General features: G+C 42.5%; 2 protein-coding genes across 3 annotated transcripts in view; one reads left to right on the forward strand and one right to left on the reverse strand.

Annotated features, from left to right (window-relative positions):
- Positions 1–223: 223 nt before the first annotated feature.
- Positions 224–19,013, reverse strand: part of Pi3K68D (phosphatidylinositol-4-phosphate 3-kinase catalytic subunit Pi3K68D) — a 34,824-nt gene continuing 16,034 nt past the window's right edge. For both annotated transcript variants that reach the window (XM_034969812.2, XM_034969811.2), the window contains exons 11-31: positions 18,788–18,960; positions 17,747–17,954; positions 17,031–17,235; positions 16,214–16,417; positions 15,888–16,006; positions 15,490–15,665; positions 14,784–14,950; positions 14,162–14,295; positions 13,648–13,736; positions 13,218–13,391; positions 12,742–12,899; positions 12,253–12,340; positions 11,309–11,594; positions 10,385–10,535; positions 9,420–9,576; positions 8,781–8,914; positions 7,985–8,092; positions 7,276–7,476; positions 2,661–2,854; positions 2,122–2,267; positions 224–1,229 (exon numbers count right to left, since the gene is read on the reverse strand). In XM_034969812.2, coding sequence (XP_034825703.1) covers positions 966–1,229; positions 2,122–2,267; positions 2,661–2,854; positions 7,276–7,476; positions 7,985–8,092; positions 8,781–8,914; positions 9,420–9,576; positions 10,385–10,535; positions 11,309–11,594; positions 12,253–12,340; positions 12,742–12,899; positions 13,218–13,391; positions 13,648–13,736; positions 14,162–14,295; positions 14,784–14,950; positions 15,490–15,665; positions 15,888–16,006; positions 16,214–16,417; positions 17,031–17,235; positions 17,747–17,954; positions 18,788–18,960 — 3,536 coding nt within the window. In that variant the 3' untranslated portion in view covers positions 224–965. The remainder of the gene's footprint in view (positions 1,230–2,121; positions 2,268–2,660; positions 2,855–7,275; positions 7,477–7,984; positions 8,093–8,780; positions 8,915–9,419; positions 9,577–10,384; positions 10,536–11,308; positions 11,595–12,252; positions 12,341–12,741; positions 12,900–13,217; positions 13,392–13,647; positions 13,737–14,161; positions 14,296–14,783; positions 14,951–15,489; positions 15,666–15,887; positions 16,007–16,213; positions 16,418–17,030; positions 17,236–17,746; positions 17,955–18,787; positions 18,961–19,013) is intronic.
- Positions 4,037–6,786, forward strand: LOC117983311 (glutamic acid-rich protein-like). Its single transcript, XM_034969817.2, has 2 exons — positions 4,037–4,534; positions 5,251–6,786. The coding sequence occupies exons 1-2, from the start codon at positions 4,402–4,404 to the stop codon at positions 5,970–5,972; spliced, it is 855 nt and encodes a 284-aa protein (XP_034825708.1). The 5' UTR covers positions 4,037–4,401; the 3' UTR covers positions 5,973–6,786.

A 19,013-nucleotide genomic window follows, 5' to 3' on the forward strand; every position in this document is an offset into this window, starting at 1 on the left:
CTGGTCCACCTGTACTTTTACTGTGAACGTGCCGGCTCTTGTTAACCGACCCGTAAGCGTGCTAGTTGTACGTAAACACTCCGCTGATACTTCATATGTACGTTTGATATTGTCACGACCGCGTCCACTACCGCGCCTGCGAGGTAACGTGAACAAGCACTAACTCTGTTCAGTCCTTACCGAATAAGGGAAATAAATCATTATATTTAGTATGCCGTACTAAGTGGAACACTTATGGATCTCGGTGTCTGTCTGGAGGTATAAACGCATTGTTGTGGTGGGATATCACGCGACAGAAAGCGATTGGAGTCGTACATTAGGGGGTATCACCACACCGCCTAAAACTGGTTCTCTTGTAGCCAGTCATAGTTCCACCTAGTTACTAAAAGTTTGTTTCCCGAGTCGCTTGGAGATTCGAGTAAAACATGTCTTGCCAGTCAGTTTGCGTACAATAGTGCACGTATAATGTGTACGCAAGTCGTCCTCTACAGAAGCGAGATGCGCCTCTGTTTCTCTCTCATACTTTAAGCATGGTCAACTATTTGCACATACAGAGGCGGATTTGCACTAAGGCCCAGTAGGCCCGGTCCTAGGGAGGCCAAGTATTAGGGGCGGCTAGTCGTGAAAAAAATTCATTGATGTTATGATAAAAGTTGGCAATAAAAAAACGTTAAGTGTGTAGTCTATTATCATGAGTGCTAAGAAAGGGGCGGCTGATACCTACTTACTACATGGGCTGGGGCCTAGGGTGGCCAAGACTGCAAATCCGCCACTGTGCACATACAATAGTAAGGTATTCCATTAAGCCATAACGGCAGCAATACAACGCGCCGCTGCCCTCACGCATTCAATCTGACAATCAACTCTAATACATGGATCTACAGTATAGGGCGCATCCGTATTGTGACCACGACTCACCGAAGGGGTCCGTCCGTGGTCCAAATGGCGGAGCGCGCCAGCACTAGCTACCGCGGGATGTACTCCAGCGGGTACCACGCAACGGTCTCCTCCCGCAGATTCAACGAGTTCAGAGGTATTACCACGCCGCCCAGGAACTGGTTCTCTTGTAGCGAGTCGTAGTTCCAGACAGTCGCTTGGAGGCTTCTGTTCTTGACGACTTCGAGCGGGAGGCGGTATTCGAGCATCTCCATGAAAGATGGATGCGAGTTGCGCTTCAGAACGCGCGTTTTTCGCTTCGTTTCTTTGTTCGGGTCTGGGACTAGGTACACCTGTAATGAAGTACGACATTGTAATTTTTAATTCTGGGAAGCCAAAAAATCACGGTAGCTTCCGTGATATCACTAAGGGGAGTGCAATACCGTCTCAGCACTGACGGCTCGGGTTGGCAGGCTCAATGACGCTCGCATCGAATTTTATATTTAAAGGCAATACTGACACAATTGTTTATTCAGTAATATCAAAAACGTGCGCGAGGATTTTTCCGTTTGGTGGAAAATTTGGGTCAGTTTCGTCTGGAACAGGATTAATATTAAACGGAAGTCCCGCCATAATGGAATAATATTGATAAAGTATAACAATGTAAGCTAATTCTTTTGTATACCATCTCTAAACTAAATAAATCTAGTGCTACACTTTTCTGCAGCGAGAGCGTTATAAAAGGGGTACGAATACATTTCGACCTGCTATTTGAGTTAAGAGATCGTGTACAAAAAAAACGGCCAAGCGCGAGTCAGACTCGCGCACCGAGAGTTTCGTACTACATTTCGTATTTTTTCGACATTTTGCACGATAAATCAAAAACTATTATGTATGAAAATGAATAAAAATCTGTTTTTGAATGTACAGGTACAGCTCTTTCATATGATATCCCACTGCATATAGTAATCTTACTTTCAAAAATTGAAAATACAAATGATTTGTTCATGAACAAGTTTTTTTTTGTGATGTAACCTTGTGGTTACATCTCAAGTTTTCGGATTTATTCCTTTACTTGTGCTATAAGACCTACCTACCTACCAAATTTCATGATTGTAGGTCAACGGGAAGTACCCTATAGCTTTTCTTGACGGACAGACAGACAACAAAATGATCCTCTAGGGGTTCCTTTTTTCCTTTTGAGGTACGGAACCCTAAAAAATGAGTCATAATATCGATTCTTACCTTGACGTAGGGGTTTGGTGGCAGGCCTTGTGGCGTGGCGGCCAAGGACTGAGCGTGCAGAATCAGCACAGACAAAACTCCGCCCGAATACTGTACGGACAGTTTTAATGATCCGGATCCGGTATTCTCCGCTTCGATTGACTCTCCTGCAATTATTACAATAAAAGTCACTATCATCAGAGGGAGGTGTGGCCTAGTTGTGACAACGCATATCAACAACGAATGCGATTGTTAAGCAGCGTTGACCTAAATCGTAACTGGATGGGTGACCGATTTTGGAGGTCCAAATTTGGCCTTTTCATTTCCTCCGTGCCTCGGAGAGCATGTTAAGCCGTCGGTCCCGGTTATTATCACTAACATCTGATAATAAACCTAAGTAAGTAAATTAACCTAACGGATAGAACTCGGATGACGGAAGTACAGTGCGTAATCGCCGTAAGGGTAAAACAGGAGTTTGTAGTCCACGCGGACGAAGTCGCGGGCATAAGCTAGTTTAAGAAAAAGGTAAAAAAATATTGATAAAAGTGTATCCTTCTTACCTTTCCTCAATCTCTGAGGCTCGACGTCTTGCTGGTCCCTCAGCAGCGGATGGAAGAACGTGTAGACGAGGTCGGAATGCGCGATCTCGTCCGCCAGGCTGAACAGCGACGTGAGGAACGCTTGCACGTCGGCGAACCTCTTCTCCGCGACCTGGCGCACGTTGGAGCGACCCACGTGCAGGCCGATGGGTAAACTATGATATTGGAACTGTTAGCTCGACACCAGACTGAATTATACCTCGTAGGCGACAGGTTGAAATGACAATCGGTGTATAAGGCGGGGAGACGCCCCGCACATCACGCAAGGTTAGCGCGGGGCCTGTGCAGGTGTGCAGGGTGTTCCCTTCCCGATTGCCATCTCGACCTGTCGCCGACTACAGATTGACGGAACTCTCCCTTTGATGCTAAATCGACGATATGTCAAATATTAGGCTATAGTGACGGGAAATCATAGGGCTACCTGCGTCAATTCTAGTAACATTTGACGCCTGCCAGTGACGTCGAAGCCTCGACGTATTGTTAGAAGTTCCCTAACTGTCGCGAACTGTGTCGATGCGCACAAAACGCATAAAACGCACACGCTCACGCACAAAACGTTTTTTCGCCATCATTCCTCATATGCATGGGTAAGGTTTGGAATACTCTTCCGCGATCTGTGCTTCCTACCAATTACAATCCAGGTATATCTTTAAAACAAGTGTGAATAGGCATCTTTTAGGTCAACGCATCCCATTATAAGCGACACTTTCCATCAGGTGTAATTGTGGTCAAGCGTGTGCCTATTATAAATTTAATAATAGGCACACGCTTGACCACTCGTTGGCTGTCTGTGTTAGTTTGCGCAAGACTTTTACAAGTGCTTTTGAATCTTTATAATAATTTACCACGCCAATAATGACGAATATTTGTAAAATATGTGTAATCAACCCACCGTCCGCTCACTAGAGAGCACGGGTCTCCTCTCAGTATTAGATAGATTTGGCCATAGTCCACCCGTTGGCCAAAAGCAACATGTATTTTAGAAACCTCTATCCTCTAAGCATTATTTATTATGCCGCTTCTAGACATCGTATAAGTCCCGCAAATGCGCGTGGTCGCCATTTTAGTGACGTCAGCACTAGACGAAGTTTCGAGTTGATGGCATATTTTTATTTTGGCTGACGTCAGAACGACGTTATTTCGATGATAATGAGACATGGTTCCAGCGCAATAGCAATTTGCGGGACTTATATCACATTTTGTAATTATGTTAAAAGATATTATCAACATTATGAGACGCAAGAATTCTAGTGTTAATCGCGACAAATAAGCGATATTTAAGGCGATAAGATTACTCATCAGTTACAATATCTTATCTTTGAAACAAATATCGATTTACTATTGAACTTCAAACACAAACAAAACTAAAGTAAAACATGTACAAAATAATTAGACATTTGGAGAATAGCGAGTAGATTTGTGTGTATTACAAATACAACCTGTTTGTTATCATTTGACACGCTCGAATGGAACTTTTACTGCAAATAATGCTGTAGACATAACTCTTCGATATACAATGACTCAAGAAAATGTGATAACGTCCTTATTGTAGTTCATTTCCTAAAGTGTCGAGTTTCAGATAGGTCTCTTTAATTTCGCAATCTGCAGTGTTAAGAATTTACGCGTGAATTACGTTTCGGTCATTTATGCAGTGAATTTCATCAGGATTATTCTGTTATTTGTGATCTCATGGACAGTAATAATGCTTCGGTTTCGAGGGTTCAAGGCTTCGATAAATTTTAAGTCGGGGAAAACGAGTGGAATCGAACACTACGATAATTCTCCGGGAATATCTCTCAACGGTGCTTACAGGGCAAATAGAGACGAACTATTCGGTATGTAACTGATAAAATAGAATTACTTGTATACATTTTTAACGTTTATTTTATTTTATTTTCATTGGCTATAACTTTATCAATGTTCTTTCTTTTCATAATAATCATAATACTCTATTCCATTCTAATATTATAAATGCGAAAGTGTGTCTGTCTGTATGTCCGTCTGTTTGCCTGTCTGCTAGCCTTTCACGGCCCATCCGTTCAACCGATTTTGACGAAATTTGGTACAGAGATAGCTTGCATCCCGGGGAAGTACAAAGGCTACTTTTTATCCCGGAAAATTCAAATAGTTCCCACGGGACTTTTAAAAAGCTAAATCCACGCGGACGAAGTCGCGGGCATCATCATCTAATATGTAATATGCGCAAGTGTTATTTTGATAACAATAGTACATAAAAACTAAGCATCATATTTCTTCAAAAACGTATTTATCTACAGCATTGTAAATCTGTAACCTGAACACTTGACACAATAACATAAGAATGTCCGTATGATAAGGATAAAGTGATTAAGAAAATTAGTAATATTACAAGGTTTACAGCTCTAGATTAAATATACATAAATTTTGAAGCAATGAGGTCATTCGTATTAATACATAATATTGTAAATCCAAAACTGTCTTTTTGTTACTTCTCTATACACTCGATTTCAACTAAAGGCAGTTTGTAGAGAAAGCAATGCCATTTATAAACATTTTGAATATATTTTTACAGGCAGCGACCTCTATCTGGAGACGCCAAAGAAAATAACACCCGCCATGGTAAAGTTACCCACAAATCAATCTGCACAGTCCATAAACCAATGGAAAAGCACAAACAATTTAACAAAACCTTCGAACGAAACAACAAACACAAGGAAAAGCGCACCAGATATCCCGCAAGCGGTTAATCAACCGACAAAAATTAATGTTAAAGAACAAAAGAAATTAGAGAAGCAGCGTCTGGTCGAGCAGAAAAAACAGGAAAAAATTGCAGAGAAAGAAAGACAACGAGAAGAGAAATTGAGAAAAGAGAGGGAGAAACTCATTGTGCAACAATCTAAGGCAGCGCAGCAACGATCAAAGAAAGAAGAGCAAAAGAACCCGAAAAAACGGGCTGCCCCTCAACCTCAGCAAACACAACAAACTACTCCATCTATCTCCCGTCAAAGACAGCAAAATTCGACAAACACTCTAGAGAGTTCGATAAGCAAAAGTAGCGGTCCACCCCCTTATTCATCAGTTCCCGAAGTCACACCAAATCCAACTGATGGTGCCGGAAACACCGGCTTTGCAAAACCGGTGGAAGACGTGGACAGCTGGGGTTTGATATCCCAGCATCGCCAACAGATGAACAGACAAGCCGATGTTGGCAAGAGTGTGCCCAAACAAAAGCATTTAGATTTACATTACAATGGAGCTTCGATGAGCAATGACAAAGAAAATAGCGACGTTTAAGGCTTGAACGCATGCTAAGCGTGACGGATGCGACAACTACACTGCGAGACATCGCACTACAAGAGTCGTACACGTGTACGATTTGTAATACAAGGAACTGTAGATGTACACCACACACGCACGCTCCATCATCGTTCATACAATACCATGTACAGTATGCGGCCGAAAGTAATGTACATCGCCCTTTAGAATGACATTTCGGCTTTGTAGAGCGTTGTCTCTGTCACGCATACCGTTTTGTCGGTCTCAACGACAGAGACAGTGCTCTAAAAATTTGCTATCTCCTTCTAAAGGTTGATGTACATTACTTTCGGCCGCGTACTGTACATATTCTAGGAGGCGTGTTGGACTCGTTTTCATTGCCAGTTTAAAAGTAGGGTTTCATTGGTGCGTATGTAAAAATGCAGCGTATACATGCACGAATGCCTAAGTGGAAACTAGTGAAATATAATGTGCCAGGTTGTTTGTTACTCTATACTAACGCTGCAAAGAACCCTTACCTTTAGACACCTAAAATGCGCGTTCAAACGTACCAATGGCATCTTTACCTCAAGGATTTTAATACCTTGGCTTAAAGTCGTCGGAAAGATTTTATACAATAAAAAATATAGTAATATTGGTTATGTTGTAATTATTATAAAATAGCAATTAATAAGATAAACTACATTATCAACTCGATCTTATCGATTTACTAGAAATTGGCTGCTCGTGTAATGATTATGATCTCACAAGAACGTATCAAATGAAGTCATTGAAACAGTAGCTATCTTCGATTATAATACCTACCTACTATAATACGCGACAAGTTGAAATGTCAATCGAGGAGGGAACGCCGCGCACACCCGCACAGCCCCCGCGCTATCCCCGCTAAGGCTAATTATATAAGGCACACCGCACATCTACAGACTGGTGAAATACGAGGCGCAGTTTATTTTTGATTACTACTTATACTGAGTTTTATTTCGTGTTTTCTCATTCAGTGTTTTCCATGTTTTGTGTTCACTATGCCAATTTCAACCGTATGTCAAAGTAAATAAAGCTGAGTTTAAGTTGAATTCAAAAAAAGACTTTACTACTAGGCATTAATTATAGGCTGTAGCGCTGTGCAAGCTGAAACGCACCTTATTGCACCGTAACAAGAGTCGCTATTATTTTAATGTCTATTAAGTATTACTGAAGAGGTCTGTGGTGCAACCACAAAAAACAAATTGCAAATTGGTCCAGAAAAATCGGTGTACATACATAAAAAAGGGCCGAATTGAGAACCACCTCCTTTTTGGAAGTCGCTTAGAAATATTCTTACCTATGAACTTTCGCCAAAGGGAAGTGCAGGCAGATCTTCTGATAGAGCTCAGTGAAATGTTTGTAGGAGCGGTACAGCACCGCCGGCGTGGTCTGCCCCTGTCTATAAACTCGTAGCGCGTACACGTAGTGCTTTTCTGGGTCGTAGCGTTTTTCGTAACTCAGGCATTCCACTCGAACTAGCCGACCTTCTTGCGCCATACTAAAACATTTCATAAAACATTTGGTGATTTTTTTAAGCCCACCACTGCAGCACTTTTTGATGGCCTTATTATCTAAGAATCTCCTATGAAAAAATAAACTGATAACTATTAACTTCAAAAATAGGTCCAACAATCGTTAAGGAAAAACTGCCTAACCGTTTCTAGAAAACCATAACATATGTAAAGAACTTCTTTAAAATTGGCTTATTAATTTTTTGAAAACTGGTAGCAGACAAAATACACTAAACGCATGCATCATTTGCCTTGGCATCGTGAGTGAACAAAATCTGTATTTAATAAATCTAAAGAGTTGGTTAGTTAATTTATGGTACAAATTGGGCCAAAATTTTGCGTATCCACGAAGTTAAGTTGTGGTTTCTAAATAAAAATTCTTTGGTTTTAATTTCTTTGTATTCAATTTAGACACAGAAGATCTTATTTTAATTGGTTTACGTTACCGAAAATGACTGAATAAATAGAAGATTATAGTGAGTGTAATTTTCTTACGTGTAAGTCCGTGGCATGAAGGAAAGCAGTTCAGACGAGCTGCTGCTCTGATCGCCGCTCGCCCTCATCTGCGCCAGGTTGTGCAGGAAGAAGTTTATGGGCGTGAACCTACAAAAATAAATAAATTGTAAGTGTTGGTAAACGACAAACTGCCAGACGTTAGTCGAGAATTATTTTTTCCGGTAGTAAATTAATTTCAATTATCATCCTAAAGGTGACCAATCAAGATTGAGCTGTGCTGTGCTCAGCTAAGCTAACTTTCTGCAGCTATGTTTTTGTTTTCTACAAACAACTATAAGCTGCGCGGTGTGCTGTACGACCGCGACAGCGCGACATGCATGCGCAAAAGCGCAAGCGAGATAGACGGAAGACTGAGCGGCGGAGTGATTATGTAAAACGTTGGAGTAGCGACAGCAGTAGAATGCGACGGTTCATTTTCTGTCTCTCTTCTTCTTCTCATTTTGCTATGTGGCTATTGCTGTCTCTCTCTAGCCGCTGTTACTTGTGACGTTTGACAGCAATGATCGCGAGATTTACGCCTGTCGCAAGCCTATCGCGAGATACGTAGTCACCCCGCGGGTTGGGCAATGCGATGCCGAGCGAGCCAGCACGTATCACGTAATCCTTGCTATGCTTTAAACACAGCGCAGCTGTACAAAGCTCAGCGCAGCAGGGTTTGTTTGTTTCTTCATTATAATCTAGAAGAGCGATAGAACATGAAATATATATAATAAATAATATAATACATGAAATGCAAGAAAAAATCTAGAATTTCTCACACTCAAAAGACACTCACTTGCTCTTGAGCGAGGAATTGATGAGCTGTGCGAAGGCCGCGGCCGCCTCAGCGTTGGAGGCGGCGGGCAGCAGCGCGGCGCGCACGTAGCCCACCGCCGCGCTCGACACGCCCGTCACCCCCGACATCGCCATCTGACACCCAACACCATCATTTCAACATCACCTCAAGGAATATGGAACCTTTGTCTGTCCTTTTCATATTACATTCGTAAGAAGAGGACACGAATACTCTAAAATTTAGGTTTGCTCAGAATGAGTATAGTTAAAACTATGTTATGGGCACTATGGGATATCGCCAGGTCTTAGTTCGAGTCGAACTTTAAAGTTTAGAGATTACTAGCGACCCGCTCCGGCTTCGCATGGGTGCAATGTAGATACTAATGTGGTGTCATTGAGGTGTCATATTGCCTCGGAAACTCTCAAATGAGAGGATTTTTTCCGACCTAATTCACATTATTTCAGTTTCTCTAGGGATCTCTTATTTTTGGAGAATTAAACTATAGCTATAAACCTTCCTCTTGAATCACTCTATCGATTGATACATACATACAGACGCGGGAAGCGACTTTATTTTATACTATGTAGAGATTCTCAGCTAAATAAACTTACCAGTATGTGAATATGATCGTTAACTCACCAAAGCAAACAAGTCCAGTATATGATCGTGATGCGCCCGCACTATGTTGAAGGCCATACAGCAAAGCTCCACGAAGTGCTGGAAGCGCTGCGTGGGGCGATCACCGCCGTTGATGACGTACACCATGTCGTTGGTTAGCACGAACGGCGCCCGGTCTCTAGGGATATACACCTTTATTGATAAACTTTAACACTCAACCACAGAGAACTCAACCTCAAGAGTACGCATATACAAGGTTTTTAATGAAAACAAAATCGTAAAATGTTGGCGGGGAGGGGAGAATGCTTTTTTGTGATTGGTGGACTCAGAAATCACGTAATCAAGATAATGAGGGTACCGAACCGGCGCGCGGCGTGGGCCGACTTTTATGCTAAGCAACTGCCTAAGCTTGGCGATCGGGCATGTCCGGCTATTAGGTGTCTATAGGTGTCGGTCTGTGCACTCAACAAACACTTTCACACTCGCACGGGCACGCGTATACGCACCCACGTACGTCATATACACACGCACTCACGCATGTAACCACGCATATATTACTAGTTAGCGCCTGCATAATACGTTGAAAGCCATATAACAAAGCTCCAGAAGTAAAGAGATTTCGGCTTCGGCGAGCGTCGTCTCTACTCTCTGGTCACTCATACCTTTGTGAAGTTCCGTCGGTCTCAACGAAGAGACAACGCTCTCCGAAACCGTTATCTCTTTCTAAAGTTCGATGTGCAATATTTCCTGCCGGGTACTGTAGCTTCAACTTAACGTCCTAATTTATACATAAGTGTTATAGTACCCGGCAAACAACTTGAGTATTGATGTCATTGGCTGGCGAATGGCGGGTGCAGGCGATTGGTTGATCAGTCGGCGCGAGTGCACGAGATTGGTTCATACGTCGACTTTCGCTTTTCGGATTCGCCAATTTTCCCCCACTACGCTGCTGCATGCTCAAGTTGTTTGCCGGGACCTATACTGACCTCTTAAAGTTGCCAAACATCTGCGCGTCGCCCAGGAACTTGCCGAAGTCGATGTGGAAGAGGTGCCCGGACGTCTTCAGCATGATGTTGTCGTTGTGGCGGTCGCAGATGCCCAGCAGGTAGGTCGCCACGCTGTAGCCCGCGCACGACGCTGCATAATAGCATCATTTTTAGGGTTCCGTACCTCAAAAGGAAAAACGGAACCCTTATAGGATCACTTTGTTGTCTGTCTGTCTGTCTGCCTGTCGATCTGTCAAGAAACCTACAGGGTACTTCCCGTTGACCTAGAATCATGAAATTTGGCAGGTAAGTAGATCCTCATAGCTGACATTTGGGGAAAAATCTGAAAACCGTGAATTTAGGGTTAGATCACACAAAAAAAATTTAATTGTGGTCATGAACTAATAATTAGTATTTTCAACTTTCGAAGTGAGATAACTATCAAGTGGGGTATCATATGAAAGGTCTTCACCTGTACATTCTAAAACAGATTTTTATTTATTTTTATGCGAATGTTACTTCCGTCCGCATGTAAAATATATTTTAAAAAAAGGCCGCCAAACAGAACAGCTTTCTTGAAACAGTCATCATTTATCAAGATGATTTACCAAGTAATGCAAATAGATTAAAATTGTAATGTTTCAACTCTTGAATGAACGATGCGTGAACTCATATAGGTAACAAACAGACATGACAGATCAATATTAGTTTTTATATATTATGAGAATATTTAAAGGATTTATGTTAACGCGTCCAAGGGGCGATTTTTCATATTCATATTTTTATTTATTTCAGGAAATACACCCACATACCCATAAATTCAAATCAATTTTCAATAAGGCAAACTGTCAACCCGTCATCGGGTAACATTTATTTGGCAACAACCCTAAAATCTATTGTTTAAAAAGAAGTAAAGAACTTTACCTGTAAAATTATCCCTCGCCCGCTGGTACTCCAGTTCGGAAGGGTTGTGTTTGGCCAGCCACTCCGCTATGGGCTTGTCTTTGAAGGACCCCGTCAAGCCCCACTCGGTCTGTATGGCGCGCAGGGTCTCTGCCTCGGACACTATTTCTATCATACCCCTCTTCCGACTAGTTGGTAGTGCTTGGAATGTGACTATTCGCAGATCTAACCCAGCTTCTAACCACAATGTGTCCATTACTTTGATCACTTGCAGTACTAACGAATCTTGTCTTAAATCATCACCGACCTATGGGGAATTTAACAATATTATATTAAAGCCTTTCTAACCCCTTTTTCTTTAAGTCCGCAATATGTATCACTACTCATATTATAAATGTGAAAGTGTGTTTGCTTGTCTTTCAATAACGCCGCAATAAAGCAACTGATCGGCGTGATTTTTTGCATGGGTATAGAAAGTCCTGGAAAGTGAGCTACATTTTATCCCGGAAAATCAAAGTGCTCCCACGGAATTTTCAAAACCTAAATCTACGCGGACGAAGTCGCGGGCATCAACTTTTATAGAAGCTAGTAACTCTTACATATTTATTTTATTTTATTTTATTTATTAAATTAACTAACGGCTACTTACACTAATACATTTTAAAAAAAACTTAATTCTGAAAATATTACTTACTAAGTGCAGTCGCCAATTATAAGTTAATACAACATTTACAAACATATGTGACAAAATAAAAAACAAACATCAATAAGATTAAAATACCCATACGTAAAAATTAGGAAGTGTTGTGTATGTTCGTTTATTTGTTACTTCATTATGCTTCAGCTACTAAACCGATTTCAGAATTTGGCACACAGACACACATTATGGACTCGGACATAAGATATTCTTAAATCCACGCAGACGAAGTTGCAGGTAAGGCTAGTTTTTTTTAAGAATACTTTACCTTAAACATTGCGGGAATAACTGCACAGTCGATGCCAATGAAGTTGATTTTCAACGGAAGTGTGTTTGAGGAGAAGTATGAACAAGACCTAAAATAGATAAAAGAATATTAAGGTATGATTCCGAACCACGCTGCACGCAGCAACGCTGCCGCAACAGTGCTGTCACCAGCTGTCACAGTCCTGTCGCGGCAGTACTGGTCCCCATACAATCTCTATAATCTTATATGACATTACATTCCGAGCTAGGCCGCAATGTAGCGGAACATTGCTGCCTAGCTTGGAATGTAATGTCATGTGACAGCTGGTGACAGCACTGTTGCGGCAGCGCTGCTGCGTGCAGCGTTGTTCGGAATCATACCTTTAGTTTCAATATTTGTGCAGCTGGAAAATTTGAATTTTTTAGATAACTCAATTTTGATGTTCTCAAAATACCGCATTACCGTTGTTTTTTTGTCGTAGCTCCCTTTGCATAAAACATCGATACTCACTTGACATCGATGTCGTGCACGTATCGATGCAGCGCGAACGGCAGCGCAGCGGGCTCCTGACGCAGCAGGCCGGACAGCTTCTCGCCTCCGACGTATAGCGCGCGCTGACGTAGCGCTTCCTTTGCGCATTTCACCGACATCGCTACGTCAGCTACCGTCTAAAATAAATTTATTTTAGGGTTCCGCACCTCACAAGGAAAAACGGAACCCTTATAGGATCACTTTGTTGTCTGTCTGTCTGTCAAGAAACCTACAGGGTACTTCCCATTGACCTAGAATCATGAAATTTGGCAGGTAGGTAGATCTTATAGCTGACATTTGGGGAAAAATCTGAAAACCGTGAATTTAGGGTTAGATCACACAAAAAAAAATTGTGGTCATGAACAGTAGTAGCAGACAGACAGACAGACAGACAGACAGACACACTTTCGCATTTATAATATTAGTATGGATAAAAACTCGCGACTTTATAATACCTTAACAAGCAGTTGCTGCCTGAGCAAGGTCTTGGTTAAGTTCTCTCCACAGATGGCCAGTAGCGCTCGCAGGAGCAATCTATACCGCCACGTGGCAGTCATAGTAGCATCCACTTCTAGATTTTCACCCGCGTTCTCTTCTAAACTTATGCCTAGGAATTCTTGATTTGGTGCCTGGAAAATACATTTTTTTTAAATTCGACTATAACTATTAGGAGTTGTGCGTTTTAAGTAATTAAATATCAAATGCTTTAACGGTGAAGGAAAATATCGTGAGGAAACCATATTGTTCTCAAAGCAGTGTGAAGTCTACCAATCCGCACATGGCCAGCGTGGTAGACTATGGCCAAAATCCTTCTCACTCTGAGAGGAGACCCGTGCTCTGCTCCGTAATTTAAAATAATTAACATAACGCGAGTAAAATAGTTACCTGTGGTACGTTTGGCAGGGAATGGACTAGAAGCCAAAACATTTTGTGTGCCACGGCGGGGGCTGATAATGCTCGCGATAACAACACCTCTAAAAAGAAAACACCATTATAGTGCTACTCATTACGCTCATAGTACTATTCAGTTCAGAACAAGCAAAACCAATAAATCTGTATGGTACAACATGCTCGATATGCAAACCCCCCCCCCCCCCCCCCATCACTAAACATGGAGGAAAAGTAAGTGGTACGCACCACCTCTACACGGCACCACACTGGAGCACCTTCATTCAGACATAGACTTTATAATGCACAATTTTGAAGATCTACGTGGTGTTGTGTGGTGGTTTCCTGCATGTGAGAACAAGCATACTGCACCGGGCATACCATTCAGATTTGTCTACTTTAGTGCACTACAGTGAAAAAAAATCTTGTGTATTTCTTGTGAAAAACTCTAAAGAAAAAGATGCATGGCACTAAACCATATTTATTATGTTTTCACTAGCCTTAGCCTTACCTGCGAGCGGACTAGCTTCATACGTCTCATACCGCAACGCCTGCGCGAGCTGCGGCAGCACTCGGATCAGCTCGTCGTCAGACATTCCGTTCACGAGTGTCGCTGCCATTTTTCTGATTGCCGCATCTGGGAAACTATTTATCGATGTTTTTATCTATTCAATATCCACTTATTGGTAAGCGCAATATTATCTTCTAGCCTTAAAGTTAGACTTTTAGATTTTATTTGATCGAGTGAAATACATCCTTTCGTGTAACAAATTAGCACATTCTTTAGGCAATGCCTTTATGTATATTGTATATTTTTTGCAAAGCCGTTATTTAGTAGTAAACACCTAAAATATTTGATCTAGCAAACCAGATTTCTCCGCTTAGCCTCCAGTGACTCGCCTTAAAAAGCCCGTATCGACTTCCTTATTGCTCACACGAGTAGTGCCTGCGTAGACACGTGAAAGCATAGCGGACATGTAAAAAGTGACCATCCATCTCAGCCACCTCTCACCGAAAAATTTGTACAGGACTGCTAGTCTTTGACAGGGCTGCTGCCAGCGGCAAGACACCAGGTATGAGGTAACTTGCCTAGGGCTTCTCTCATTATATCGACAGATTTGTAGAATAATTACCAGGGTAGCAGCAGATGCATGGAGTTGAGCGCCGAAGGCTTCTCCCACAGTTGTATGAGCGACACAAGTTGCGCACGCTGCTCGCCGCACCAGTTGGTCGCCGCGAGCAGAACCAGTGGTAAAGCACCTGGTAACTGCACCAGATACTGACGCTTCTCCCATAGAATCTGTCGACCGTTGTATAAATTGGTCGTAGTTAGGTGTCTAAACTAACTATGTAGTCTTTGTGTCATTAACTTTATTAAAACACCAAAAGGGCAGGCAACATAAAGATCTACACCCATATAAATTCGACTATGTGGGGGGTGCATTCAAGTGATCCGATCCACTTCTATGTTGAAAGGTCGTATTTACAGATTTTTCAAAAATTACTTCATTTTTACTTGGACCTTTATAACAGGAGTGATTAGGCATTATCTAGTCAGTATACTGTGAGCTGTAAACTGTGAAGGAAAAATTGAAGACCTTTTTTGAAATTAAATGTGTACTAGTCCAGGTAGTGAAAATTCAACCTCAATAGATACAACGTCAAAAATAGAATAGAATAGAAATATTTTTTATTCAAATATTTTTTTACAAGTTCTTGAATCTTGAAATGCATTTATAATCCTTTCCTACCGAGAAGAACCAGCCAGAAACTCAGCGATTGCTCTTTTCAAAGATCCGATATACAATATTATGGCATGCATAATAGTGTAAGTCTCACCTCTCTACCTTCAGTAGGCATCCTCTGGTAGGCGCCCTGCTCGATCAGATGTAACAACTGCGACTGCGTGTGTCCGTCCAGGGAGTCGAACTTGGGCAAATCCTCCAGAGCTACCGATTTCTCTTTCTCTTCGTCGTCAGTCCATTTGACGCCCGTCCGCGTGTATATAGGGATTTCTGCAGGAATACATAGAAGATCTTGAACTAAATTTTTTCCACGTAACAAGATAAAGTTGAAAACTGAAACCCGACTACGATCGTCTATTTGGCATGCAGATAGCTATTATGATGTAGGCATCCGCTAAGAAAGGATTTTTGAAAATTTAACCCCTAAGGGGTGAAACAGGGGTTTGAAATTTGTGTAGTCACATACACACATACAGTACATAGTACACTCACCAATATTCACTAGGGGGTACGGCGGCGGCGGCGTGTGCAGCGGGTGCGGCGCGGGCCCGATGCGCCGGTCGCAGCACGCGGGCCACAGCGGCAGCACGTAGTGGCCCGACGCTAGCATTCTGACACAGATAAACTATAAGATGGTACCACTAGAAGATACCACTCTTCCTCGTAATGTACCCAAAGAACTTGAGGATTCACAGTAGTATTAGTAATTCTTTGACATAGAGATAAATAAATATTGACGGAGGATACGCTTTTTGCGATTGTTAAAAACAGATTTAACTGAACAGATTGTTTACACTTCATCCAAAATGAAGTCTTACTTATCGTAATCGAATAGTTGTACGGCAGTCCAGCCCAGTTCGACTTGTTCGAACAGCACATCGCCGTTTTCCTCTCCCTCTTGGTGGTTCTGTTGGCTCTCGTTCTGGGCCTGCTCTTCCGTTCGCTGCGTGCGCCCGTACAGAGTCAGTACGAGCCGAGACTCACGCGGGAGCGTGTTGACTGGAACATCTTCTAGATTTAACCTGCATGAGGATTTTACACCAGTTATAAAAGACGATATATAAAATATGCCAAATTTGTGCACGCTTGTTTTATTGATCAGGGTAGTTTTTTTTAATACTTATACAATTTTTTTTGTTAATTACACATAAATATACCTCAAAATTTGGCAGAAACGATGTACTCTTCGCATATTTTTGCGTTATGCGCCATGGTACCTCCAGTTGGATTGAGTCGCTAATCGTCAAAATATTTCGCTTATTGTCTCCTGCTCAGACATCTTGCACAATACGCGGCAGAAAATACTGTACATCGACCTTTAGAAAGAGATAGCGGTTTTGTAGAGCACTGTCTCTGTCGTTTAGATCGACAAAACGTGAGTGACGGAGACAACGCTCTACAAAGCCGAAATCTCATTATAAAGGTAGGTGTACAATATTTCTTGCCAGCTACTGTAATTTTTGCTAGGTACCCCTGCGCGTGGCATATAGGTACTTGTGTGTCCAGCAGTGCACGGCCTTGATGCAGAACAACATCGTTTCCGATATCGTCTGGTCTGAGACCGCTTCCGCTAGTCGCACTAGGTTCCTTTCTTACCATTTTGGAACTCTAAAAAGATTAATCCGATTTACTAACCACGTATCGAATATAATTCTCGGATAGAACCCGCCGCACTCGATCTTGGACACGTGCGTGAGGTGCAGCACCTTGAGCGGGCGCGTGCCGTAGTACACCTGCGCGTGGAACAGATACTCGTCGTGTGTCCAGCAGTGCGGCAGGCAGTGCACCGCCTCTATGCAGAACAACATCGTTTCCGATATCGTGTGGGCTGGGACCGCTTCTAAAAAGAAAATTTGTACGATCTTCTCTGTCTCGCTCACTCTTATGAGCACCAACTCGCCCATGAGGAGCAGTCCACCTCGAACTTTAGGTCAAGGCAGGCTCCAAACAAACCTTGTCAAATCCTCTAAGTCTAATCCTAAATCAAGCCATGGCATAATCGTTAGCTATCGCCGGCTCGCTACCGATATTACAGGTATTCTCTCAGAATGAAAAGAGACTAGGTGCGTATTAGGAGTTCACACACCTTTGAGAACATTATGGAGAACACTCAGACATCCAGCTTTCCTCACGATGTTTTCCTTCACTGTTAAAGCTTACATAGCGAATTCATGCGAAAGTTATGTGTGTCTAAGGTTTACAGAGAAACAATCCACAAAAAACACGATAAATGACACTGGTTCACACTCAGTTTACACCGTCTCTGATCCTGGTAAAATAAGACTCCTACAGGATTCAAAATCTAAACTCCATGTATAGTCGCGAGTAAATGTTAGTATTCAATAACTTACTATTAGGATCCGATGCAATAGTGGGTCCGTCAGCCATTTGGAAGTCCAGCAATCTCGCGCGCGTATACAACGCGATCAGCGCTCGCACGGCATCGCGAACACGCGAGCATTGCTGCGCGAGCGCCTCGCGAGCGTTCGCCGAGCGTAGCGACACCGAGCAATACGGCCCGCTTTCTGACTGAATCTCCGGTCGCACCGCTCCCGTTGCCTGCGGGTAGCAGATTGCTTAATTACTAGGCAGTGATGTCCTGCAAAATAGACTTGATTGATGTGCAAGGGGGCCAGTGGAACGTATAAGGGACCGCGAAGTATTAATAGCTTGGATCGTTTCAGCTGTTATTAATTTAATTGTACAAAAATCTTCTGTACTAGCCAGTTGTAAACGTTTATACTATATGAATCTCTTTCTTTTTTATGTGTGAATGTAGTTAAAAAAAAGGCTAGAGGATAGAAGCCTCATCCTGAGATGTAGATTGTGCATTGTAGTCTAAATCTCCTGAAGATGTGCCGTTGTTGAGTGAAACGTACGGTGTGTGTGTTAGAAGATTTGTGTGGTGATGGTGGTGCGAATTGGTTGGTTGTTTGCAGGGCAGCAAGTGTGTATGCGATATGCTGCACGTAGTACCATCCATGGACCAGAGTTGTCTGTTTTTGAGGATTATAGCATATTAAATTTGCTGTTCCTTGCGTTTGGGTATTTGCTTGATATAGTACAATGGCTGACCTGTGCAGTGCAGTGCTGGCCTGCGAGAAGGCGTTGTGTGTGTGTGATGTGCCACCACGCCACGCCCTAGCGCGTATATAGCTTTGACGGCTTGGTACACCGCATTAGGTGGTCTGTTATAGTTGAGCCATTGTGAACGTGCGAACTGAGTCAAATTATTACGATCATAGGGTTGTGAGAATGCCACAGAAGTCGTTATCGATAAAGGGATGCTGTTCAGACGCAGTTAGCCAGGGTACATGGTAGGTCTAAAAGTGATTTATGACTCAGCTCACACCTTCGTAATGGCTCAACTATAGTATATTACAAGAGCTGACCTGCGCAGTGCAGGCCTGCGAGAAGGCGTTGAGCGTGTGTGTGACGTGCAGAGTCTCCACGCCGCCCGCCAGCGCGCAGATAGCTTTGACGGCTTGGAACACCGCATTGGGTGAACAGACACCTTCCGCGCCTAGCACGCCAACTGCGCGAGATAGCTCGCCTTCAAGAGTTTCTGTATAAAACAAGAGCAAGGTCATGTTATAGCAATACCCTGTTTTTTGGTAA

This window comes from Maniola hyperantus, chromosome 6 (assembly GCF_902806685.2).
Source record: "Maniola hyperantus chromosome 6, iAphHyp1.2, whole genome shotgun sequence".
NCBI classification, from domain to species: Eukaryota; Metazoa; Arthropoda; class Insecta; order Lepidoptera; family Nymphalidae; genus Maniola; species Maniola hyperantus.

Excerpts from the sequence above, each read along its gene's own strand:
- LOC117983311 (XM_034969817.2), top strand. The coding sequence starts at position 4,402 with ATGCTTCGGTTTCGAGGGTTCAAGGCTTCGATAAATTTTAAGTCGGGG. Across the intron at positions 4,535-5,250 it reads AAATAGAGACGAACTATTCG|GCAGCGACCTCTATCTGGAG; the intron begins GTATGTAACTGA and ends ATATTTTTACAG.